Genomic DNA, 26,305 nt, shown 5'->3' with positions numbered 1-26,305 from the left:
ATAGTCCTTTTTAGGAAATTGTCATAGTTTGAACAGTCTCAATTGTGCTATTAAACATTTAGTTTGCTCATTTTTGGTTTTCTTTCATGGTAATGCATGTCACTAGCCAGGATTTCTGCTAGTCAGAGACTAAGCTACACTGTATTTGTTTACACATTTACATTTTCAGTCCATAATTGAATTTGCTCAAGGTGGTAACTCGGTATAATGATGAAATATCTAAAGATGTGTACACTAAAACGCTAGCGTTTAACCTGTACACAGTTTCTTCAATTTAACCATTGCTTTGGAATCCGCACAACCTAAAAATTAAGCTGTCAAGATACACATTTTTATTTTATTTTTATTTTTTTATTTCTTTTTTGAGAAAGCGAGGGAGCAAACAGAGCAAACAGTGGGAGCAAACAGACCCACCAAACACTTGTGTCATTTCATTATGGCTGGCGGACAAAGTACAATGGTATCCATCATAAAAATCTCTCTATTTACTGTACAGTCAATGTTTTAAGCATCTTATCTGACCTTGTTTACTTTTGGCCAGTGAAAAATTCTGTTGACTGCTCTGCATGAAAATAAGAAATGGTTTATAACAAGTGATGAAATGAGTGATGACATTGGAGTCTTACGATTTTATAGAAGAGTACCGGTACTTCATATGATTTTCCGGTGTAGATTACTTTTTTCCGGGTCTGTTGCTGCATTGCAATAAAGCCACCGAAGGTCCAATAAAAAGCTGAACTAATCAGTCGAACGAAGATTTCGCAAGCTACGTTAACCCGAATGACATCACTGTGACAGTGGTATCGACCTGAACATGCCACAAAACACACAAGTTCGTTGCAAGCTCGTGGTTCCTGGCGGAGAGTTGTACTCTATTGGTCCACGGCCTCAATGTCCCCCCGCCGCCCACACACACACACACACACACACCATTCCCTTTGCAATCTCGGGGAAATGACGTCAACGAGGGAGGATCGTCTCATCGCCGCAAACATTTGTCCCTTCTCCCACCTCGCTGCGCTGTCAGTCGCCATGGTGGGATCGATGGGGGCAAATGTTTGGGGAATGTTTGCGACCTTGAACAAACCCTGACGCGACATGGCACATGACATATGCTTGTCTCATAATAATATCCTGTTTCAGGCATTTTGTTTGCGTCAAAAATGCAATGTGACATCAAAGTTTAAGGATCATTTTGAGGATTCACTCAGGTAAAAGTAGTCCGAGGTCCCCATCATCACTGCTTATTCCTACAAACTTTGAAATACAGTCAACACTTGCTAATTCACATTATCGAATCGCAAATTTACCCGGAGAACAAAACGACCTCCTAAAAAATTCACCGACTCACACCAATCTACATACTTCTACAATCTTTCTGTGAAGGTGGAAGATACCGTCCCAACACCTTAGCAAAGCAATAGATTGTTCAAGATGATACAGAGAGAGGTCCAGGTCACAATGGCAGAGGTTTACAGCCGATCAGCTGGGAACAGCAAGATACTCAACACAAGTACCTGTTAGATAAGGCCTCTTGATATTTAAATAGGTGCCTTTAGCTATAGTCTGTTGTTTTGCCCCGACTTTTCTCTTGCTTTCACTTGGCTTCCCTTCTCAATGACACCCTTGGCACACATAATAGTTGATTCCAGTTAAGACTGTGAGGTTACACATCATCACATGACCAAGGCAGAGTCGCCCCTCATCTCCGTGGGTGGGCGGCCAGGGCAGGTTAAGAGTAGGGATAATATTGGACTGATTAGAGCTCCGCAATTTAGCGGAAAGGGCACCACAGCTGTGTCCTCGATCTTTCTGGCATACAATAAATTGTTCAACTGAAAATACGTAGGCTTCTGGTAGTTACAATTAATATTAAATTAAGAGCCAACATTAAAGATAAAAGGGCAAGTTGAGAGGTTCCCACAGAACTTTTTATTCCGTAAGTGTCAAACTAAAGTTAAAGAGCTGTGTATGATACATGTTTTTATGCATCACTGAGTAATGACATGGCCAATTGGTGACATACACTTTGACGCCGCGTCCTTACCTTTTCATAATTCATATTAAATAATCTGTGGGACATTTTATGGGTAACTGATATAAGATGGGTTTTTGAGTGAAGTTGGGGTATAAATTATTAATGAAGCAGTTGAGGAAAATTTTAATGAGGCATCTCTGGATTCCCTGTACAGGGGGCTGGGGGGTGCAGCCACCGCAAGCGGAACGCAAGAAGTTAGCAGCACCTGTTTTGAGAATGACTTGTGTGGTTGTTCCTCATGTTCTGTCTCTGACCCCCAAAAAATGGCAGGGTCAGTCAGTAGAGTTCGACGTCGTGAACAACTTTCGAACTGAGAACCTCGAAACCGCAGCGGCATTGAGAGAACTCTGAACGACATATCTCGGGTGTTCCTAATAAATTGGCTCGAAACGCTCGACTTCGGCCGTTTGTTTTTCAGCAGTGGCAAAAGTTTCGCGCCTGTTCAAAGTGTTGGACAGCAACAAATATTTTTTTTGAAAACGAAATTAATAACATTATCGTGAAAACTCGTTGAAAAGGATACTGCATTGAAAGGGAACGGAACTAGCTTGAAGAACCATCCAAACGGCTCGTGTTCTTAAAAAAAGTTCTTACCTGGAAGAGAAGAGGAGGACGCTTCAGGCTCTTCTTTGGTACATAATAATTCCCATAAAGTGCCAAAAAAGTCCCTTTAAACGCGTGTCGAGCGGCGGCGAGATCCCGCGCACACACACGCACAGCACGAATAAAATGTGAACCAAGTGTGTCACCCGACTGCAATTTTTTTTCACCGTAGTTGTTAGCGTCTCCCAGGACAACTCTTGGGGGCGTAGCTCAACAGCGGAAGTTACGTTATCCATGCATGTGACGTCACATAACTTTGAGGAACATTTTACTAAATTTTAAATGACTTGAACTTAAAGTAACATTCCGCCACACTTGCCACCACCATTCATTTGTAATTTATTGTCTAATTTCTGTGCTATTCTTTGAACATGTTCACGGTATTTTAGCGCCGCTTATGTCTAATTCGTTTCCGGTAATAATGATGGTAAAATAAAGTTCTTGTATATGCACATTAAAATTCCATCGTTGTTTTGGTTGGGGGGGTTGTTTTTACAATGTTGTAACACTTCATCTCAACATACTAGACCTAACCGTTTAGAATTTATCGTGTTTTGTGGGGGGAAGGCGTTTAACTGTGAGTGCAACACTGACCTCTGTTGGTTCAACACACCACCGGTCGTCACAACAGAGAACTTGGGGATTGATTACTGCCGTTTTGATACTCCCTTCAGATTTTTTTTCGACGATTACTTTTAACTAATCTGGTGTTGCAGACGATTAACATGTACAAAACCCAAATGTGTTATTTTGAAGGTGTTTTTTCCATTAGGTTTGACATCATCGGTGTTAAAAACGAGAGGAGGGAATAAACAAGGCGAGTTGGGCAAGCCTCGATGACGGGCAAGAGTTTTTTTTTTTCATTAGTTTAATGATTTTCTTCCAAAATAAACATGTCTGACAGGGAAGAAAAACGCCTCCGTCCTCTAATCTGCTTTAATCAATCACAACTGGGGCAACAAAAGTATTGCAGATGTCTGCTGCCTTCTCCAAGTAAACAAAACAAAACAAAAAAATCAAGATGTGGAAATGCAGCAAAAAGTACTTGGATTATGCTTGACCGATAAAGGAGAATTATATGAGAAAACGACATTTCTATTTGGGTTTGTGTTGCTTATTGCCTGCCATCTTTTACCTTCACCTTCTTTGCTCTTACAAGAATAAGACAACAAATGAAGTATTATCAACCTGGGTGATGGCTTGATTACCAAAGCAATAGGCGGTAGTGACACTTGTACAATCATTACCTTTTGCACTTTTCCAAGAACAAGGCAGTGTATGGTAGCAGTGTCAGTTTGTGGTTTGATTAAAAATGCACCACTCCTGCAGTTTCGATGCCACTCGTGCCATTTTCTACACTCACCGTCTAAGCTAAAATCCAGTCGTCACATTGCAAGCTTATAATACTGCCATCTGCTGCCTTATTCTTGTTGGAGAACATGCGATGGTAGAAGATGGCAGGAGTGCATGCTGCATTTGTAATCAAACCATATTGCAGACGGAAAAGACTGCAATCTGTTGCCTTATTCTTGTAAGAACACAGAATGTGGGGATGGAAAATGACAGGAGTGGCACTCCTGTGTGGTGCATTTATATCCAAGCAATATCCCGGCCTGATACCATCCACTGCCTTTTTATTTTAAGTGCAGAAGCTATACAGGTATTGCAGGTGGGAGCTGGATAGGCTCTTTTAAGAGAACCACATTCCTAAATGATAATACTTCACATCTGCCGCCTAATTCCCGTAAGAGCACAGAAGGTGATAGTGGGAAAAGGCAGGAGTGGCAACCCTTAATGTGGAGACATGGTCATTAGCAACGGAGGCCAGCGTAACATCGGCGAGGCGGGTAAACGAACGTGACAAAAAGAGGTACACAGCTGCTTTTGTGTGGCCCAACAAAAGCGGCTTTTATCGCTTTAGACTTTGGACAGAAGAGATGGAAGAGGGACCTCTACCCCACCGCCAAATAGACCGAGTAAACACGAGGAAGCAGGGAAGGGATATCGGATGAAGTGGCTTCATTTACTTCCTTGCTAACTCCAGCCACAACAGTTAAAAAGCGAGCCTTGCTATTTTTGAAAAGGAAGTTTTGCAAGTTCAAATCTACACATTTGTATTTACATTTTAATCCAAAACATAAAGAAAATACATTTTGCGTGTTTTTGGCCAAAATTTGTTTAATGTGCACAGTTTCTGGGCTCTCCTTTAGAGATAGGGTGAGAAGCTTGGTCAGAGGGACTCTGAGTTGAGCTGCTGCCCCTCTGCATCAAGAGGAGCCAGTTGAGGTGGCTCGGGTATCTGGTTAGGATCACTTCTGGATGCCTTCCTGCTGAGGTGTTCTGGGCACATCTCACCAGGAGGAAGACAACCCAGGACACGCTGGAGACCAGCTGGCCTGAATGCCTTCTGGGCTGGATGAAGTGGCTGGGGAGAAGGACAACTGGCCTTCCCTGCTCAAGCTGCTGCCCCCATGACGATAGGTGGAAGAAGATACAGTAGATGGTTGGATGGATTTATATTGTTGGTTTTTATAATAAATTAATAATACAGGTACTTGTACCTAGACACTTCCAGTCATAACCACAAGGGGTCACTGTTGATCTCACACTGCAATGTATCGACCTTGAGGAGTCAGAGCACCCACCTAATACAGTAAATACAGCAGGTATGCATTTGTGTGTGTGTGTGTGTGTGTGTGTGCGTGTGTGTGTGTGTGCATCATCAACAACATAAAGAATGATGTTATCCATAAAAAGTACTTCCACTGAGTACATGTTTGGAACACATCAAACAACATCTGTGCGATCCTCACATCATGTCAGGTGACCTAAAGTCCAGTCAACCATGTCCAATGGGATGTGAGGGATTTGCGCTGGGACACTTTAATTCCTCCCACTCACCTGCAAGACATTCCGCTTCCATTCAGCAGAGACCGACGGATTAACAGTCGCTGGTCCTTTAATTAAAAGGCCAAGACACTGAAGGAACATCATTTAGCCAACAAAGAGTGGCATGTTTCCATTCGGGGCAAATGCCGCAGTGCCCCACTAGATCCAGCAGATGGTGCTGCGGTAACATAAAGTGTGTCACAGTTTTTAATGTAATTTTCCAACAAATATGGTTCGGACAATAGATGGTTTCTATACATCATACAGAGTAGTAGAAGAGTAATTACAGCCCATTGGTTACATGTCATTCATTTGGCAGGGGGCACCGTCCGAACAGATATTGTAAATGATGAAGTGATGAATGAAGACATGTCTTGGTGTCAAAATGGGTTTAAAAAAAATGAGGATGTGTTTAATTTATAAATCACATCTCACAAAATCTTAAATACAAGACCACTATCTGCACATTTAGTACACACAAAAATGATGGGGTGTTGAATTTAATCAATTACATCTTGTCAAGTTGTTGCAAAGAAATAAAATAATCTGGATCCAGACTATACATCTGCTTAAAAACACACAGCATTACCGTGTTTGCAGCACGTTTGCCCTTGTCAGCCACCATAGTATCTGGATCGATAGTTTACAATTTCATGATTTTGGTTTACATCTAATCAAAATCTCAATTTCACCAGCTCAAGAATTTGAACACTCAATTAGATAATAACCAATCTAAAAAAACACTAATAATTTGTAAGGAAATTATGGAAGAACTGTCCTGGACAGTATATTCCTATTTGTTTAATGAATCTATTTACTCTAAAATATAAAATTCACTTTTTGAAATGAACTACTGAAGTAAATGAACTTTTATATTCTAATTTATTGGGCTGCAGATGTGCATTTGTATTTATTTGAGTCATGCCATCCTATTTATTCTTTTTCATTTCAGGTTTTTGCCATTCCAGGAACCCCCGTCCCATCCCATGGGATTATAATCCCAGTGCACTCCATTAGCCAGTGTTCCAGCATGACAAGTGGAGGACATTCTAAAATGAAGCATCCACGCTTCCGTCCATTTGACCCAGAGAAAGGCTGGCTTCAATTTATATTAGCCCCTTGTGAGATGATAAACAGGGTTGTTTGCACAATGACAAACTGGCACAGGAAGGGAGGAAGGGAGATGTGGGAGGGGCTTAACAAAGGCGGCGCAAGCGTGGCTGGACTAAATTTAGCCAATAGCTTTGCCGGGGTGGAGCTAATCCGCTTTGCGTTGGAATTATCTGGCCTCGGGATTATAAGGAGCTTTATGCTTCTACTCCCTGGAATGATGTCCCATTGCAGACTGTACCAAATCACCTGCTGGAGTGGGTGGGTCATCAATGTACATCCAATGATCATATCATATTTTATCATATCATATGTCAGAAAAATTCAGATTTTATCGGAGGACAGATGTCATTGAGAACTGAGTGCTCTTGCCTGGAGGTTATAGCACTCACTTTGAAGACATCTAGTTTGTGGTTAGGGTTGAGGTTTATTTTCATGTTCGGACTAAGGTCTAGGATTTGGGTTTTGGGTTATGGTTGAGGGTTAACAGTGAGGTTTGGGGTTGGGGTTAAGGGTGGATCTAAGGGTTAGATTCCGCTTTAGACTGAAAAATGTGCGGGTTGCACGGGAATGGGACATCCTTTCTTTTTTTTTACTTCCACTTTATTTAAGGCCCCCCATTTGGATAAAAAAGAGAAAAAGGACAAAAACAGAAGCGATAAAAGCAATACCCATATTTAAATATGTTCTTCATACAAATTTATTCTGAGCAATGAGTTTCGCAATCCTGTAGAATTCCACACTTGCAGTCACTGAAAATAGGATGGCCGCACAGGAACTGTCCACTTTTCGTGAGTTCATGGATTTATGGGAATAAATAGAATGATCAAAGTTGGGATAAGGAGGTAGTTAAACTGCTTCTGACTGATAAACTATTGCCTGATTGGATAGAGGGGAGTTGTTGATTAGTTTCCATTTAAGGTCGTACTTTTTCCATCCAAATGAGAGCCTTTGCCAGCTGGCTGGGTAATGTTTTAATCGCAGCAAATTGTTCTATGGCAAGTTACATTTCGTGGTGAGTTTAGGTCTGAATTTGTGAAAACATTTAATGTCACACTACATTAACTTCTGTAAGGAGATGCAAGTATGTGTCCATTTTAGGCATTGTGATGTCATCAGACAAACGCAGTATTAATCAGAATGCCGTAGTGGGGGGAGCATAAAACATATTGTAAAGAAGAATTTTTTTCCCCGTGACTTCCCCTTTAAGCAGTAGATTTGGAGTTAGGTTAGGTGTCGTGGTTGAGGTTTGTTAATTTGAGGATCGGTTGAGGTCTGGGGTTGGGTTTAGGGTCCAGGTTAGGGTTTGGGGCCAGAGTGTGTTTTATATGAAAGACAAGTGTTCAGCATTCAGAGAATTTTTTGAATGTAGAGAATTTTTTTCCTAGCTTGTCTGTGCTGTACTTAATGAAATTCTAGTTTGTATGGACAGATTTAGAGATAGATGAGTCGGCCCGTATTAACATGGATGACATTTCAAAGAGTGCACACATTGAGAATCCAAATGAGCCAGCTACTGGTGTCCTGAGTCCTTTTAATAAGAGATCTCAGCTGTTTGGGTTGGGTATCACAGACAGGACCGTACCATTCGTCCACGCAGGGTGAGGGTCGGACTCCTGTGGGGATGATCCCGGGTGAGGCAGGGTGGCGTTGAGCAGGGGGGGGCGGGGGGGGGGGGGGTTGTCGTATCGTGAGGTTGGATGCTAATCCCTCAGCCTTGACTGCATCACGGTCTCGGGATAAAGTGACATGTTAGCTTTGGCCGTTTGAAAATGCCCCTTGGACCTTTTTTTTGTGCTCCGAAATGGTTTAACAGAAGGCCCGTCTGGTAAGAGAACTTTGTTTAACTTTATTTTACCTATTTATCAATGATCAATGAGCGAGTGCTCATTGATCAATTTTGTTGTAGTCGAGCTTGATCAAATCTATAAATTCCAGGTTGAAGCCCAACTAAGCCTCCATGTTACTTCCGTCAGGACTAAAATGTCACTGATCTATCCTAATGGATACATTCTTTCTTATCTAGCACTAAAAGTACGACATTCGAGTACAATGCTATCAATTTTAGGAACATTAAGTTACTTATTACCGGCCGAATGAGTTTAATAGGTGAGCGAACATCACTGACATTTGTCCTTTTACTTGGTAAGGTCAATTGAGATTAGATAGAATTTAGTCTCAGGTAAAATTATTTCTGGATGTGTCATAGTCATTTCCTCTTTGAGTCTAAAACTCCAAAAGTAATTTCTAGAAGGTTTGCTGCATTTGTGTTTGCTGCATCTGACATAACACACCAAAAAAACATAAAAAGTAGTCTTAGTTGTCAAGTAAATGCTATTTTAAATGCCTTCAATTATGCGGCTGAATTTTCCACCACAAAAAAGAAACAATTAAGTAAAGAACAATAAAAAAGGAAATAAAATGCTGTCCTGGGATTGTGGTGTGAGCTTTCCCACATAGTAATATTCTTTTCAAAAATGATTTTCGTGAAATTTACATTTTCAGGTGATATTTGATTGTTCATAGTGACACGTGAGGAAAATATATGTAACATATACTGTAGCATGTATACAGAAGCATGTATACATGTATACTGTACATGCTTCTCATTTTAAAGTGGTGATGCATTCTTAAAGTGTAAAAATAAGTTAACCTGCATGAATAGTAATAATACATGGCATGCAATTTTGACTTCAGAGTTTTCTCCAATATATACTGAAAATACAAAAACAAAGTTCGACTAACACTTAAAAGTTGTGATAATGGAGGTCAAATTCTATTCTCCTGCATTTTAGATTCATTCTGAAATTTTACCCAGAAACCCAATACCTCTAACTTTTTGTGAGTATAGGATGTATTCACTTTCTTGGTATCAGTAATACAGGCCTTGTAATAAAAATCTTGCATTACTGTGATCCTTTGAAGTTGTTGAAGATGCTTGTTATGTTTTAGGTTGAGCATGCGAAGATCATAGCGCATCGTCACAGCCGCTGAAGCCTTGTAGCAGACACTCGGACGTCTCAGAGCACCAGAAACCTGCAAGGCCGCCATGAATGACCCATATCAGAACAATGTCAACCAGCAGTTGACCGAAACGGGCGAGTACACCTACAACCAAGATGGCGGCGGTAAGGACGGATACCCCTACCAGACAAACTACCCGCCCCAGGAGGAGGACGCCGCCAGCGATGCCACAGAGGGTGCGGATGAGGATGAGCAGATGTATGAGGGCGAGTACCAGGGCGTTCCACACCCGGATGAGATCAAGGAGGCCCGGCGGGCAGCGCGCCTCGAGGCTAAACGGAAGGCCCGACTGGCTGCCCAGCAAGAGGAATACGATGAGGACAACCTGCCGGAGCAGTACGAGACCATCATGGAGGACTGCGGACATGGTCGCTTCCAGTGGATGCTCTTCGTGGTGCTGGGCCTGGCGTTGATGGCCGACGGCGTGGACGGCTTCGTGGTGGGCTTTGTCATGCCCAGCGCCGAGAAGGACATGTGCATATCCAACTCGGACAAGGGCTTGTTGGGTAAGTGGCGGAGAAAGAACCACCAAACCTTGGAAGTCATCCCAACAAGACTGACAGCATACTGTAAATCACCGGTTCTCAAAAGGAGGGTCTGGACCCAAAAGTGGATCACTGGCCCCTTTTGAGTGGGTCGTGAACAGCTTGTCCAAAAAAAAAAAATAATAATAATAATAATAATAATAATAATAATAATATCAGTCGTATCAGTATGGTTGGTTTGTTGGTTAATTTGTGTGTGGATGGTTGGTTGATTGCTTGCTTGCTTGCTTTTGGGCTGCTAGTTAGTTAGTTAGTTAGTTAGTTCATTCATTGGGTAGTTAGTTAGTTACTCGGTTAGTTAGTTAGGCAACAAGTTGGTTAGTTGGTTAACTGGTTAGCTAGTTTGTTAGTTGGTTAGTTAGTTAGTTAGTTAGTCAGTTAGTTAGTTTGTTAGTTAGTTGGCTAGTTAGTTAGCTAGTTAGTTAGCTAGTTAGTTGGTTAGTTAGTTAGTTAGTTAGTTGGTTTTGGGTTGGTTGGTTGGTTGGTTGGCTTGTTAGTTGCTGCTTGTTTTTGGCTGATTGTGAGGGAGCAGGTGTTAACTCATTTCTTGTTTGTTGGGTCAGTTGGTCAGTCAGTTAGTTTTTAGTTTTTATTTGTACCGCAATGGATGCAAAAGGAAATTTACAGTCAGAGTTCAGAAACGAAACCACAAGGTCGGGAGAGGGGAAAAATTGATTGTGCCTAGCCCTAGAAAGAGGACTCGTAATCAGTATGCCGCACAAGTCCAAATCGCAGGGAAATAACGTCTGTTCCTCGTCCCGTAAGAGCAAATGAAAGCCTCTCATCCTGTTGCTGCGGCCTGCTGCACAGATCGAGTGTATATCATTTCATCTTAGCAACGGGCTCCAGGGATGCGGTGGTGCGAGCGATGGATGAGGAAGCGGGTGGTGATTGCATCCTGCCTGCGCGCGCGCGTGTGTGCGTGCGTGTTCGCGGGCTAATACGGAACATGTTCCTGCGGTGGTCGAGGCAAAGTGCCGTCAGACACGCTTGGAGCCTCTGACCATTGTGCAGGTAAAACAGCCCCGGCGTAAATGGGCCGGCGGCGTCTTGTTTGGGCAGAGCCGAAGGGGAGCGGCGTGCCATTGGCGTCGAAAATATGAATCATATCAACAGAATGATCCGCTTTGATTCACGCTCATGCTCTTCCAACAGAGGAGGGGGGGGGGGCACAGATAGGGTTCAGAATAACAATTCTTTGCTTCTCACTTGTAATGAACCACATGATCGGTTTTTCATTGGACCGGACTTTTTCTTGCCTCCTTACCGGGAGGATTGACGGACAATCCAAAGTACAAATGAGGTTGAATGCTTGACCTTTACTATCAGCGGAGTGTTAGGTTTGACAGCCATCAAAACGCAAAGTGTCAGACTACAAGTTATGTTTGGGTCACAGTTAATGAGTTAGTTCATTGGTTGGCTTGCTGGTTAGTTGGTTGATTGGTCAGTAAGTCTTTCAGTCAAGTAAGTGGTTGGTTTGGATGGTCAGGTAGTTAGTCCACCATGAATCAAAAGGTTAATAAGCTAACTCATTAGTTTGGTCGTTAGGTCGGCTGGCTAGTTAGTTGAATGGTAGGTTAGTCACTAATATGTAGTTTGATTGTTCACTTGGATTGAATCAGCGAGTGGGTCGGTTGCGGTTGGTTGGATGTAGAATAGCGTGTTAAATTAGTTAGTTAGTTAGTTAGTTAGTTAGTTAGTTGGATAGTTAGTTGGATAGTTAGTCTGTTAGTAAGTGGGTCGACCAGCCAGTCAGTTAGTTAGTTAGTTAGTTAGTTAGTTAGTTAGTTAGTTAGTTAGTTAGTTAGTTAGTTAGTTAGTTAGTTGGGGTGTTGGTTGGGTGTGTGGAAGCTAGGTTAGTTCATTAATCTGTTGATTAGCCTCCACACCTAGGGCTTTCCGTTTTGCTCAGCAGTCTCCATAGGGCTGGATCACTAAAATATTATAGAAACGAATCAGAAAACCATAGCCCTGGTAGGATTGTGTGCAGTATTCACAATGAAAGAATACTCTTTCTTCAGTATCCATCACAAAAAGAATACAGCATCAGTCATGTCAGGGCAGTTCCCTCTTTGTTCAAAGCCTCCGCTTTAGGAGAAAACTTGTCGGAGGTGGACCAGGGTACGTAGGAGGAGGCGTGCAGAGCCACTAATCCGCACGGAAGGCGCACACGATGGCTGCACGTGCCCTTAAGCCGTTTATGGGCATGCTGTATTTAGGGCCATGTAGTAAAACAGAGCAGGTTGGGAGGCACGGATGACTGGGGTGGGGGTCTATTAAATTCCCCCCGAGACATTAAGAGGAAGTTCATAATGGTTTGTATCTAATGGGCAGCGCGGCGGGTCATTCTTCGAAGCGGTACAGTAATGGCTCAACTGGACTTGAACACCTGCTGACCGAGGCGACACCATTAACAAATCCTTAATGGCGGCGGAAAAACATTTGCCAGTAGCCAACTTCAATGTTTTATGATGCTGACCTTTATTTCTTATTCCTGCCGCATGAATATTCAGCCATCTTGATCGCTGGCGTCAACATGAAGTCAGTCTCTAAAAACATACATTAGCAAATCAAATGGGGGACTTCGACGTGCTCATAGAAGGGGGAAGGGTGCCTCCTAGTGGAAATCAGATGTATTTCTAGTACCGGAGTCTTACAGGCCACAGGTTAACTGACACATCTAATGAGGTCCTTTGCGAAGCCAATAATGCTCACTCTTAATTAATACACTCAGGGACGAACTGAAATCAAATAGCTTGAAATAGTATCACATAAAAATAAGATGTAATGTATTCAGAATGAAAATAAGAGCAGGCTTACTGTTTTGCCACAATGCGTAACAAGTGGTGTGCTCATGTCTGTCAGGACTGCTGGTGTACGTGGCCATGATGGTGGGCGCACTGGTGTGGGGGGGTCTCTGCGACAAGATGGGGCGCAGGAAGTGCCTGATCTACGTGCTGTCCATCGATCTGCTCTTCTCCTTTCTGTCGTGTTTCGCTCAGAGCTACGGCTTCTTCGTCTTCTTCAGGTTCTGCTCCGGCTTTGGGTGAGATGCCCGCACATTTGACTTCAATTAAATTCCCATTTGCATGTACAAAATGTCAATGTCATTACCGCTGACCTTTACCGTAAATAATTCACATTTACATTACATTCACTATAGGATACTATTAGTGGTTATGTGTGTGTGTGTGTGCGCGCGCGCGCCTGTGCATGCGTCTCCACACAAGAGGTCAAGCGTGCTTGCTTCAAGCAGTTTGTTACTTCCAGTTTACTGTAAAACAAACAAAAAAGTGAATTAAACAATGCATTGTTATAAAAGCCCCAAAACAGTCAAACATTTCAGATAATTGTATTTATTTATGTATTTGTTTTTACGTTCATAAGTTTAACATTATGATCAGGCAAAATGCCACAGACAGGCAACGGAAAAACGTGAATGTTCATAAGCAGGCCACTGACTATATACTGTATAAAGCCCTTATTAAAAAAAAAAAAGATCTCTTAAAAATTGGCAATGTCGCAAGGGTAACCAATGTTGAACTACAATATGGCGAGGGTACACTGTCTTACAAATGGTCCCAGAGGACATTCTCACCGATTCCATTACACATGTGAATAATAATAACAGATACATTTCTTTCTAGAATCGGAGGCTCCATCCCCATCGTGTATACGTACTTCACCGAGTTCCTGCAGATGGACAAACGTGGCGAACATCTGAGCTGGCTTTGGATGTTCTGGATGTTGGGAGGCCTCTACGCTTCCTTCACAGCCTGGGGGATCATCCCCCACTACGGTAACGCACGCACACACACATACACACACACACACACACACACCTTCCTTCTTCTGTACAGCTGAAAATCAATACTTCAATAAATGCATGAATAAACCCCAAAAGCTTGTGTTTTCGTTGTTTCATTAACCATAAAAAAACTTATTTAGGACATATTTTTTGCCGAAATTTAAAACTAGGACAAACCTTTTGTCATGAAGTAGACACTTTATTTGCTTTAGCAGGCCAAATGGAGTGATGCAATGGGCCTGATCTGGCCCCCAGGTCATGTGTTTGATGCATGTGGATTTTAGAATTTCTACGTTATCATAAACATCAAAGACAATGTTAAAAATGTTCAAATGTCTTGACCTTTAATGGGTGTATGCTTGTTAACAGTGAAGACATTTTATTTTTTGTCAAAGTCAAACATAAGCAGAACAAAAGGGACAAGTTCAAGTCTTTGATAAATCATCAACGACAATTTACATTCTTCAACGAATATTCCGAAGCAAAAACAACAACAACTCACACACAGTGAAGAGTCTCTGTTACTTCTGCTAACAACCCAGGCTAAACTTAGTTTAGCCCTCCTACCTGCGAATAGGTGAGTGTTTCAGGATAGGTTGCACGGGAGGAAAAAAACTAACTTGTTTTGAATTTCTGAATTGTGAACCACAAATAGGCAGGGGTTTGCCACGCATGAATGTACAACAGCAATGTGATCATTTGAGAGATGTACACATACAGTACATTTGACAATAAAGCTTATCCAATCCAATCCAATTTACACAGCATCATACAGTATAGAAAGCACAAGGAGATCCGACAGGAACACAGACAAAATTGCCATTGCGACTCTGACTTACTGTGAAATGTTGACCACGTGCTTCCAGGTTGGGGCTTTGCCATCGGCACAGAATTCCAGATGCACAGCTGGAGACTCTTTATCCTGGTGTGTCTCTTTCCCACTCTGGCTGCTCTAGTCGGCGTCTTCTTCATGCCGGAAAGTCCGCGATTCCTCCTGGAGGTCAGCAATACCTGTTTTTTTAGTCTAGTGCAGTGGTTCTTAACCTTTTTAGAGGTACCAAACCCAACCAGTTAATATGCACATTTACCGAACCCTTCATGAGTGAAATATATATATATTTATATATATATATTTCATATTTCATTTTTTAAAATAAATTCAAGGTATATAAAAAAACGCATTTATTAAAAACTATATAAACTATATATAAATAAAAAAAGTCAATAACATTTCTGGAGCTAAGTATACTTTTTTTTTTCAACGACAGTCACACATTGACGACAAAGCGAACTAAATTTGCCACAGCACTGATTGGACACGCAATGTCACGTGATCATCTGCAGCCAATGATGGCCAAGCGGGCGTGTCATAACATGTTGAGTCGCGTGTGTCTTACCGTCCACTGCAGAGGCTCGGTCGATTCCCTGAGACCGACTCACCGAACCCCTTGGGTTCGATCGAACCCAGGTTAAGAACCACTGGTCTCGTGTTTTTATGTTCGCTGAATGAAATTGGGTTCCTTCTATTGAGACACCCTCCGTCCAAAAGCAACACCCCATCGCGATGCCGAGGTAGCGAAGGCTCGCGAAACCATCAACCGGAACACCGCGCACCCCACCGGTGTCTTCCAGCACTTTGTCAGCCACTTAACCACATGCGGTGTCATGATTGGCTTAGTGTGTTGCAGCCCGGCCCCGAATACAAACACTCTTGCACAACTGCATACCTGACTGCAGCGTGGAGAGTAAAAAATAGCGCATCAATGATAAATGAGATGATGGTGATGAATATGGTCAGTTTTGTTGGCGCAGTGAGCAATGACACGGATATTTGTGGTTTCCTCAGAATTTTGAAAAGATTCTTTGTCATGGTAATCCTGTGCAAAGCAGGATATTAGGAGATTTTATTTGTTTTTTTACATATGTAGTGTAATTTCATCAAAAGATGAATCAATGTGGCACAAAACAACTTTATAGCAGCACATCACATAAAGTTGTTTTTTTTAATTACATGTATAAGATACACTCATCTTAAAACAATATCCTGGTATTTGGATGTATTTAATTGTTCACTACTTATTACGGAAGCTAAACCAGCTTTCATTGATCTAGTAAGTTTTATTTTCCAGGACATTCTACTCAATAGGTAGCACGGAACGAGTGAATATTTGTGACCACAGCCTTGGTCTTCCCGATGATGACAATAAAGTGGTGCATGCAAAAATACATGCACGCACAAATAATATTCATCCAATTGGAGATACTTGGTTCATTTCAGAGCGCCCGACACGACGAGGCGTGGATGGTCCTGCGTCGTGTTCACGACACCAACTGGAAGGCCAAAGGCGAACCTGAGAGAGTCTTCACCGTGAGTGATGGGTTTATTATGAACAAATTAAATCAGTGCTTGAAATTTCACAGAAGAAAATAATGCCTATCTTGCGGGAAAGAACGCAATGAATGCCAAGACTTTTCTAATTGAAAACTTGATGTCAGTATGAAAATATGCAAAAACGTTTTTTTTAATGTAGCACAATATTGAAACGGTGTTGTTGCAACACAGGCAACCAACATCAAAACGCCGCAGACGCAGGAAGACGAATTCATTGAAATCCAGAGCGATACGGGCACCGCCTTCCAGCGTTGGACTGTCAGACACATGACCATGCTGCAGCAGGTCGCTAACGACGCCACCTCGGCTCCTCCCAAATCAATTCTCATCCTCACACTGTATACTTCCTTTTTGTCTTTCAGGTGATGGCTAACGTGATGTCACTGTCTGCGCCTGAGCTGCGACTGCAAGGCCTCTTCCTGGCCATCGTTTGGTTCTGTCTGGCCTTCAGGTACTTCAACACAGTGGTTCTCAAACTGAGGTCAGGGGACCCTCTGCAGTTTGCCAGCCAATACTTTGTAATTGGCAATAAATGATATTGTATTATTTTCAAAAGTACATCATTATTTATGGGGACCAGCTTGTAAATTAAACAAACTAAACAAAGAGTACTCCCTCGCCGTAACTTGAAAATTGCAAATCAAAATGTCCAGAATTTCTATACTTTTTTTTTCTATTCATGGATTTCTATTTTTAAAAAAACATTACGGTAATTAAAAAAAAAAACATCGCAAATGTGTGTATTTTAGCTAAATTCATTTGAATTTTCTGAATTTCCAAATGAAGTTTTCGAATGTTTATTTCCAAAATGTCTAAAATAATTTTCAAACTGTTATAATTATGGTTAAAATAATTAAAAAAAAGAATAAAGTCAAAAAAGAAGAGGAAAAACAACAACAAAAATCATTTCGATGTGCAGAATGCAGCTTTGGTTGAACTCAATTATGTTTTAGAGTCCTATTTCCCAAACTTAATATTCTCACCCAGACTAATTACTTAGTCACACACACACACACACACGCGCGCACGCACACTGAGTAAATACATCATAAGGGGAAAAGTGTTGGATGCCGTTTTAGCTTATTATCATTTTTTTTTAATTCCAGGATTCAATGTGAGATGTCAGTGGAGAAAATTCTTCCCATTGAAATTACTTTGAGAATACTTGCTAGAATGGATGCTAAGCGAATACTAGCTGGCTAAGCTAACTGTTAGCATCAGTGAGATGATACGTGTGTGTGTGTGTGTGTGTGTGTGTGCGTGTGTGTGTGTGTGTGTGCATGCGTGCGTATGTTAGCTACCATGGTCTCGGAGTGTGGTTCCCCGACATGATCAAGTACATGCAGTACGAAGAGTATGAATCCAAAGTACGCATTTTCCACCGGGAACGCGTGGAGCGTTTCCACTTCAACTTTTCCTTGGTCAACCAGGTGCACCGCGAGGGCGAGTACATCCACGACAAGTACGGTCGCAGCCTCCGATCATAATATCAGGAAGTGATCCGAGAGGAATTGAATTGAACCTGATCTTGTGTTTGCGTGCTGTTTTTTAGGTTTGCAAACATTGAGATCAAGTCGGTCAAATTTGAAGACTCTTTGTTTGAGAACTGCTACTTTGAGGACATCAAGTCCACCAACAGCTTCTTTGAGAACTGCACCATCAAAAACACAGTTTTCTACAACACAGGTACATTGGCAAACCTAAAGTACCAAGTCCTAGGTTTTTAACTCACTTATTTTGAGTGATTGGGACTCAAATCTTGTGTAGTATTGACAATAATAGCATGTATTGAATAATTGCAAATAGCCAATAGTTTTGTTGTTATTAACAACTCTGTACGGTAATTTTGTCACTGACCAGATCTTTGGCAAGAGAAGTTCAAAGACTGCCGCATGGAGAACACCACCTTCCTGCACCCCAAGAAAGGCTGCCACCTCAATTTCCAGGAGGAGAACGACATAGTCATTTATCTAGTTAGCTTCCTGGGCAGCTTGGCGGTGCTGCCAGGCAACATCATCTCGGCGCTCTTCATGGACAAGATCGGACGAGTCCGTATAATAGGTCAGTTGCTTATATCAAGTTATCTTTCCGCTAAGTGCGACAGTTTAATTCACAGCCGTTGTTATGCTCTTCAATAGAGAACCAAACCATACAACTGCAATTTTTGATCAGGGAAATGTTATCACGTGCATAGTGTAAAAAAAAAAAAAACTGAACCAAAACGTACCTCTTGGTGGCAATGGGACAAACATGCCTTGCTGTTCGATATTTTACCTTTCCAGGTGGTTCCATGCTTGTGTCATCTGCCTGCACCTTTCTACTGCTGCTGAGCTTCAGTCAAGGAGCGGTTATATGTTGGCAGTGTCTGTTCTATGGCGCTAGCGTGGCAGCCTGGAATGGACTGGAGGTCATTTCTGTGGAACTGTACCCGTCATCTAAAAGGTAGAGTCAAACGTTAGTCGGTGGCTATTAAACTTTAAATGATGTCTCATTAAGGGTGGGTAGGTAGGTCAGTAGCTCGGTGTGTGTGTGTGTGTGTGTAGCTAGGTAACAGGGTAGGTACATTAGAAAATTTATGTAGGTAGGTAGGTACCTAGGTAGCTAAGTAGGTAGCTAGGTAGCGAAGTAGGTAGCTAGCTAGGTAGGTACATTAGAAAGGTAGGTAGCTAGGTAGCTAAGTAGGTAGCTAGCTAGGTAGGTACATTAGAAAGGTAGGTAGGTAGGTAGCTAGCTAGGTAGCTAAGTAGGTAGTTAGCGAGGTAGGTACATTAGAAAAGTATGTAGGTAGGTAGCTAGCTAGCTAGGTAGCTAAGTAGGTAGTTAACTAGGTAGGTACATTAGAAAGGTATGTATGTAATGTAGGTAGGTAGGTAGGTAGGTACTGTACATGAGAAAGGTATGTAGCTGGGTAGCCAGGTAGATAGATTAGAAAGGTAGGTGCTAGGTAGGGTAGAGTAGATAAGCAGGGTTGGTTGGGTAGGTGCGGTCAGGTAGATAGGAAAGGTACAGATTAGGTAGGTAATGGGGGATTTGACACCAGACACCATAATTACAGAGCCTCTGTGGATTGAGTAAGGGTTGAATAACAATGGTGATTTACGTACAGTACGTATATGGAAGGGTCTGTAGATTAGGTGGGTGGATAACTAAATTTTGTAGGTCGGCAGATTGGGGAGGGAGGTGGGTTTGGTCTTTGGGTAGGTAGGCAGGTGGGTGGGTAGGTAGGTTTGGTAGTTAGGTACAATATATCACAAAAGTGATTACGTAAACCCTTACTCACATTTTTGGAAATACTTACCGTATATCTTAACTTTGCAGAGGCACAGCGTTTGGCATCCTCAACGGCATCTGCAAGTTGGCCGCCATCATCGCCAGCTTCATCTTTGCGGCATTCGTGGGCATCACAAAGATCATCCCCATCTTCTTGGCCTTCTCTGCGCTCGTTTGCGGGGGTCTGCTGGCGCTAAAGCTGCCCGAGACCCGGGAGAAGTTCCTGTCTTGAACACAGCCAAACGTCGTCGCCTGCGCCAACAAGGCCGCCCCCGACGGGCCGTCTGACCACGGCTGACCATAAGTCATTTGGGGCATACGTCGTGCATCCAGAACTGGATGTTTTTACATTGCCTACGTGGACCTTCACTTGCCGTTCCCTTTACGATCCTCAGGCCCGCCCGGATCATGTGTGAATATGAAACTAGCGTTTGTATTTTTAATTTGTATTTTCCTTCGTCTTCGGTTCACGTTGTCATGTCCTGTGAGGTCCGCTTTAAAAAGACAGAACAGTGCTTTAAAGATGATGTACTTCCTGTCGCCATGTTGTGCTTTGGTTTCCCATTCACGTCCGGAAAAAAGGCCAAAAGTTTCCACGACGCAGTTCAAACATGTCCACGCTCAATTCATTGGCGGCTAACACTTGACGTTTACATAGCGTTAGTGATCCAACACCCCCCAACCCCCCCCCCCCCCCCATTATTGGATTAACCCTACAAGTTCTTTTAGTTTTATTCAACAACATTTTTATCATACATTTTTTTGTTTGTTTCTGAATCACAAGATTTGCTGGTGAACTGCAACAATGTATCATGACTTGAGGACTAATATGGTAGTGACGGCCTATACTTCTCTCAAATGTTGAACGACAGCGCTAGTGCAAATCAAATTTAAAAAATGTGTGTGAACCTGCTGCAAACTTGCACTCTTCAAGTCGCTTGCGCAATTATGGCTGTAGCAGGATTTAACGCACTAAAATTTACTGCTTGGTGGAAACTGTGACAAGAAATGACGTCGTGTAGAAAATAGCTGTTCATTCTGCAAGTGTGTCCTACTTGAATAGTCAGTTAAATATCATGCATAGCGTATTTTCTGTTTAAAAGTTTAGTTAAAGTTTTCTGGTCTTCCGTATTTTCTACCCTTTTTTTTCCATCAGGTTCTGTCTTGTAGTCATAATGATCTGTCGTTTTTTTCGTGTGTGTGTGTGTGTGTGCGTGCGTGTGTTTTGTTTTTTGTTTGTTTTTGTTTTGTTTTTTAAATGGGAATGACTCCACATTGTGTATTTGTGTTTTTTTTTTGCTGTAATATTCTCTCTGTAACATTGTTGTGACTAACAAAGAACATTCTTCAACAAACCTGCCGTGTTTCTAACACACATGTTAACATTCCAGAGGAGCGTGTGACTATTTTTTGCCATGAGTGTGCGCATTGTGTGTATGTGATTTTACGTCAACAAAATATTTAATGAAAATAATACTCATGCTTGTACATATTGTAGACCTGTGTATAATCTAACATAGCCGTTCTGACATGACTTAAATAAAGCTGGGGGATGTTGGTCTAATGTTTCGCTTTGTATTAATTGTTTGGTAAAGACTTTAAATGAGACATCATATTTACTCCACGAGTGGCCATCCCTATTATAGAGGCCAGGCCCCATTCAGGTGCCGTTTGCATTGTCCCATGACGAAAAAATGCCTCCCTTATATAGCCACCTCTCATTTTCCATCATACAATTACAGTATAAACCATTAAATTATTATTTGTTAGGTATTATAATATTCGTTTGCTGAGAAAATATCAGGCCTAACAAACAGTAAGGATTTTTTAATTTATTTGTATTACAGGTCTATTTCATTCTTTACCTTTTTGTTTTATGAAACAATGTGTGAATTTTTGTTTATGAAACCTTGACTGTGGATGGTATGATAAAAAAATGCCATTACAAATTGAAATTTTCATCTATCCATCCACCCATTTTCCGATCCACTTTATCCTCACAAGGGTCGCGGGGGGTGCTGGAGCCGATCCCAGCATCTTCGGGCAGTATGCGGGGGACACCCTGAACTGGTCGCCAGCCAATCACAGGGCACACGTAGACAAACAACCATTTGTGCTCACAATCACACTCAAGGACAATTTAGAGTGTTCAATCAGCCTGCCATGCATGTTTTTGGAATGTAGGAGGAAACCGGGGTTCCCGGAGAAAAGCCACGCAGGCACGGTGGAGAACATGCAAACTCCACACAGGAAGGCTGGAGCCGGGATCAAACCCACGACCTCTGCACTGTGAGGTCGACACGCTGACCACTGACCCAACGGGCCACCCTGCAATTTTCATTCATTCTTAAAAAAAAAAAAAAAAAATCTCATTCTATTGCATATAATGTTAAAACTGTTACTATACAATATACCGTATGTGCAACATGGGTTGAGAAAAAGTAGTATGTGGCAGCTGTGTATCAAGAGGGTGGGTTTGCTTGCAGTTTTATGTGCAAAACCATGTCAGCACACAACTGTAAATTTCCCAGTGTGGGACAAATAAAGGATATCTTATCTTAAAAAGTGTGAGCTAGCGCCAAGACAAGTAGGAGAACATGTTTACTCTGACACACTCATGATGATGATGATGAGTCCGCCATCTTTATCAGCACTCACCCACTAATATGTTCACAATATATGACTGTCTCGACAGTAATCTGACAGCTGCATTCATGAGTACACATGTCGCCCCGTCACAATTAGATGAAATTTATTGTCCACCCCTGGATAACCTCCCCGCTCCAACCTCTTTTCGCACCTAAGGTGTGCAATGTTACCCCCCCTAACCCACACCACACCACCCCCACTTACAAACACACAGAAAATCACGTTCACGCAGCATTGCGGGGTTGCACAAACAACAGCATGAAATGACACATACAGTCATCGATCGGCAGGAATATAACAATTTGGATGTTAAAAAGTCCAATTGTATATTTGGATGGGAGTAAATCTTTTTATCTATTAAAATAATAATTTTTGTCTATCTTTTTAATTGCATCGTTTATCTATTATTTGCTAATAGGATTTTGCTAATTCATTTGCTGTTTTTAATCTCATTTACTATCTACACTATTTTTCTTCTGTTGTATTTAATTTTGTATTCATTTATTTATTCATCGTGTGAACTTGTTGAATAGTCATTAAACTTGAAATTTTATTTTTTGTATTCAATTATTTTATTTCATTTTTGAATGCATTAGTTCTTTTATTTGATCAATTTCATCTTTGATTGTTAATATGGGTATTGTTTCTTTAATTGTAATTTTTAAAATTTTATTTGTGTACTTTGGTTACTGTTTTTGCTAAAAGGACTTTTTTTTTAATTGATTCATTCTTTTCATTATTTTTATTTATTTCTTTTGTATTGATATTTATTTGATTATTATGCTGCCATAAGGTATTTCGGCCATGTTCCAAACCAGTGAATAATGCAGAAATGTTAATAACAAAATTCAATTGAATCCTAATGAAAATTGATTTGCCTTTGCAGAGGTCTCTTGAGTGAGTGAAAACCTTTCTGAAATCCCCAATTCCAATCATTCCTGATCCTTCCATGTGGAGGTCGCGGCAAGATCGGCCGAAGGGTCTAGACAGGTGGCAAGCGGCCTGGCCTCAGTGCCTGCTGTGGGTGGGCGATGACCCCCGAGAGAGGTGCCAAACTGCCCGCCACACTCCCACAGCTTCACCTCGGCCGCAGTGCATGGGCGGGTCGTGGCACGGGTTCAAGCCGTTCGCTCTGCCCTCCACTTGACTCAGTAACTGCCTGGGGCACCTATTTAACCGTTCAGCACTCTTTAAGAATCAAATAGTTTTCCGTAAAGAAGATATTACAATTATTTTTATGCACATTGTTTTGTTTAACCCTCCCTCCTGTTATGTTGTTTGTCAATAAAACTTCCATTTCTCCTTGTCAAATGTGTATAATGATCGAAAAGTGTCAGATTTATGAGAAATCCCAATATTGCATTGGTCATTCTGGTACAAATATTCAAGTCAAGTCAACAGTATTTATAGAGCACTTTCAAACAGCCATCGCTACATACAAAGTGCTGTACATGGAGCGATTTAACATGCACAATAAACAGTAAGACAAATCGGTAATAAAGGCGGTAGAAAGCACCAAACAGTAAAATCAAGAACAAATCTATGTCATGCTGAGTTGAACGCCAAAGAATACAAGTGAGTTTTGAGGAGGGCTTTAAAGATGGGCATAATTAATTAAATTATGTTAATTACACTTAAACTACACAAAGTTTCACACCGAAAGTGAACTGAGCGAGAGATAGCATGGGTTTGGTTTAGCTGTTAATGCTCATGTAGCATTTGTGTCCGTAGCTATCAGGGCTTGTTCTAATTGCTGAAACAAACTGTGCAATACCGTCTCTAAAATGTTCCAAGTATGAAATATAATCAACATTACTGCAAGCGAACCTTCAAATTCAGTGTGAGAAAGTCACACGGTTGAGTGTTGTCCAAACGAGGAAAAGAAATGGTCAGAGTGAGGTTCTCACAGCTGAGGTGTGAAGTGACACCTTGGGCCTCATCTTTTCTCATCAGCGTGAAGGCCTGGCAACCTCAGCTCACGACATTATCGTCACTACACACTCATCATTCATGTAGAAAAACATTTTTTGTACATGATGCAGTCTATGGTTGATCAAAAGCAATAAATGTATGGATGACTGTTATCTTTTTGTCTTATAGTTCAAAGTTCATGGCTCCGCCATTGCATCAATTTATGAGAAGTTTTAGGAAATAAAAGATTGAGAGGAAAGGGACAATCTGTGTTAATCTGTGGAATAATCTCGAAACGGACCTAAAAATTAGTAAATCGCTTGCTGAGTTCAAAAACAAATTCAAAAAAATAGTACAAACAACCTACACCAATCAGAGTTAAAATGATAAATTCTAAACATTAAATATAATGATAAATCAGAACTAAGTTGATAAATAGAGAAAGGTATTGCAATATCCATTATGAATACAAGAGAAAATTGACACAAGAGTGCCAGGGTGAGGATGTATATAATCCCGATACAAACCAAAAGTTGTGAAAATATCACGGTTAAGGGTAAAGTATGAGCCTTAATGGAGACTTCTTATTACTTTTTCTTTTCTGATTGATATAAAAATGATTTAGTAGATATAAACACATAACGGGGTAGGACTAGATAATTTTTTTTACTTCATCCTACTCCCTTGAACATAATAACTGTGTTGAATGAAGACTGATTTCTTTCTTTTACTTTTTTATCTACCTTATTTTCTGTCAAATTATTACTGTATATGTTTTATGTTCAATAAACAAACCAAACCAAACCAAACCAATCCTGATCCAGTTTAGAAAGAGGTGAGGAAGAACAACGAAAACTTTTTAGCCTCTATTTTATAAATATTTTCAAGACAGCACATTAGCACCTTTCACTAGGATTTTCTTTTAATAAAGCCAAGCTAACAAAAAAAAGTAGTAAACACCAAAGAACACATTTTATAGACACATTTGTCATTTTTAAGACAACTTTAGCATTTTGCTTGGATTAGCTTGTAACATGACCTAGCTACATTTTAAAAATGTTTTTTAAACTTAAGTTAGCATGTTTTCCTTCGATTAATCTGGAACATAGGCTAAGTAACCGCATTATCACCACACTGTGCCATGTTGTCATCTCATGGTCCTTCGTTTTTCCCTTTTCGCGCAACTTTCTCAAAAGTGAACACAGCTAGCAGACTCCAGTTATTTTCAAGTTAACATTAACAGTTTTCTGAGGATTCCTCCCCCTCAAAAATTAACACTGCATAACGACCTAAAATAACAAATACTTTTAAGCTAGCGTTATCATGCATGGCAATGCTTACCGGTAATTAAAAAGTAGGATGACATTAGCATTTTTGTTCTAACTTACTCATTACTGACCATTTTAACAAGCCAATGTTTTTTTTTTTCTAGCCGTCTTGTGACGCGGTTCACTAAAAATGGAGTCTGTAACACAAGCCATTTCAGTTATGTGCTTCCTGATGAGCTGGTCAATTGAATGGAGGGAAACAACGAAAATATCCAGCACAGCAGCCCTCAAGGAACCAGAGTTGCCCATCTCTGATTTACACGGCTGCACCTCCCACCCGAGATCGCATCTCAGAGCGAGAAGGGACAAATGTTTGGAGAAGTGAGACGTTTGCGCTCCTTGTCAACATTACGTTATTGATACGGGTCACAAATCAATCGTCTCAGTAGCTCGGTTATCACAATCCACTTCATGATTTATAAGCAGAATGCAATGAAACTGAAATATTTTCAACACCGTCACATTCACAACTCTGTATACTGTATGCGGTGACCACCAACATTGGATTTGCCCAATGGAACAGTGGATTGCTGTACAGTACCATGGAAAAAAAGTCTGACCAGTTGGAGTTCAGCCTGTGAAAAGTGGGAGTAAAAACTAAAAGTGAAAGTCTGAACTGCTGAAAGATTTTCTTACATGTTAATATGTCTTGTCTCAATGTTAAGTTACCTTCTAAGAGACTACGAATATAAATTAGCTGTATGCTAACTTTGGCACATATACGCAAGTATTGCATCC

The 26,305-nt window shown here is 41.2% G+C and overlaps 2 protein-coding genes and 1 long non-coding RNA gene across 7 annotated transcripts in view; 1 reads left to right on the top strand and 2 right to left on the bottom strand.

Moving 5' to 3' along the window:
- Nucleotides 1-2,838, bottom strand: part of LOC127599984 (A-kinase anchor protein 13) — an 87,475-nt gene extending 84,637 nt beyond the window's left edge. For both annotated transcript variants that reach the window (XM_052064270.1, XM_052064271.1), the window contains exon 1: nucleotides 2,633-2,838. The gene's annotated coding sequence lies outside the window, so the exon portion shown is untranslated. The remainder of the gene's footprint in view (nucleotides 1-2,632) is intronic.
- A 6,831-nt stretch (nucleotides 2,839-9,669) lies between these two features.
- sv2ba (synaptic vesicle glycoprotein 2Ba) lies at nucleotides 9,670-19,911 on the top strand. Its single transcript, XM_052064314.1, has 12 exons — nucleotides 9,670-10,170; nucleotides 13,075-13,255; nucleotides 13,857-14,008; nucleotides 14,884-15,017; nucleotides 16,296-16,385; nucleotides 16,581-16,694; nucleotides 16,772-16,860; nucleotides 17,707-17,871; nucleotides 17,962-18,095; nucleotides 18,270-18,470; nucleotides 18,692-18,851; nucleotides 19,728-19,911. The coding sequence occupies exons 1-12, from the start codon at nucleotides 9,690-9,692 to the stop codon at nucleotides 19,909-19,911; spliced, it is 2,085 nt and encodes a 694-aa protein (XP_051920274.1). The 5' UTR covers nucleotides 9,670-9,689.
- LOC127600066 (uncharacterized) lies at nucleotides 12,667-21,666 on the bottom strand. 4 transcript variants are annotated; one of them, XR_007962241.1, is made up of 5 exons: nucleotides 19,708-21,666; nucleotides 18,684-18,844; nucleotides 13,891-15,011; nucleotides 13,030-13,483; nucleotides 12,667-12,758 (listed from the first exon to the last, which is right to left on the bottom strand). It is a non-coding gene; the product is annotated as an uncharacterized LOC127600066 (long non-coding RNA). The 4 variants fall into 4 exon arrangements; XR_007962243.1 differs by having other exon boundaries at nucleotides 12,667-13,483; nucleotides 13,891-14,003; nucleotides 14,857-15,011; XR_007962240.1 differs by having other exon boundaries at nucleotides 12,667-13,483.
- Between the last annotated feature and the right edge of the window lie 4,639 nt (nucleotides 21,667-26,305).

Source organism: Hippocampus zosterae, chromosome 4, assembly GCF_025434085.1.
Source record: "Hippocampus zosterae strain Florida chromosome 4, ASM2543408v3, whole genome shotgun sequence".
Classification (NCBI taxonomy): Eukaryota; Metazoa; Chordata; class Actinopteri; order Syngnathiformes; family Syngnathidae; genus Hippocampus; species Hippocampus zosterae.
Note: the sequence above shows the minus strand (reverse complement) of the source record. Positions and strands in the feature narration are given on the sequence as shown.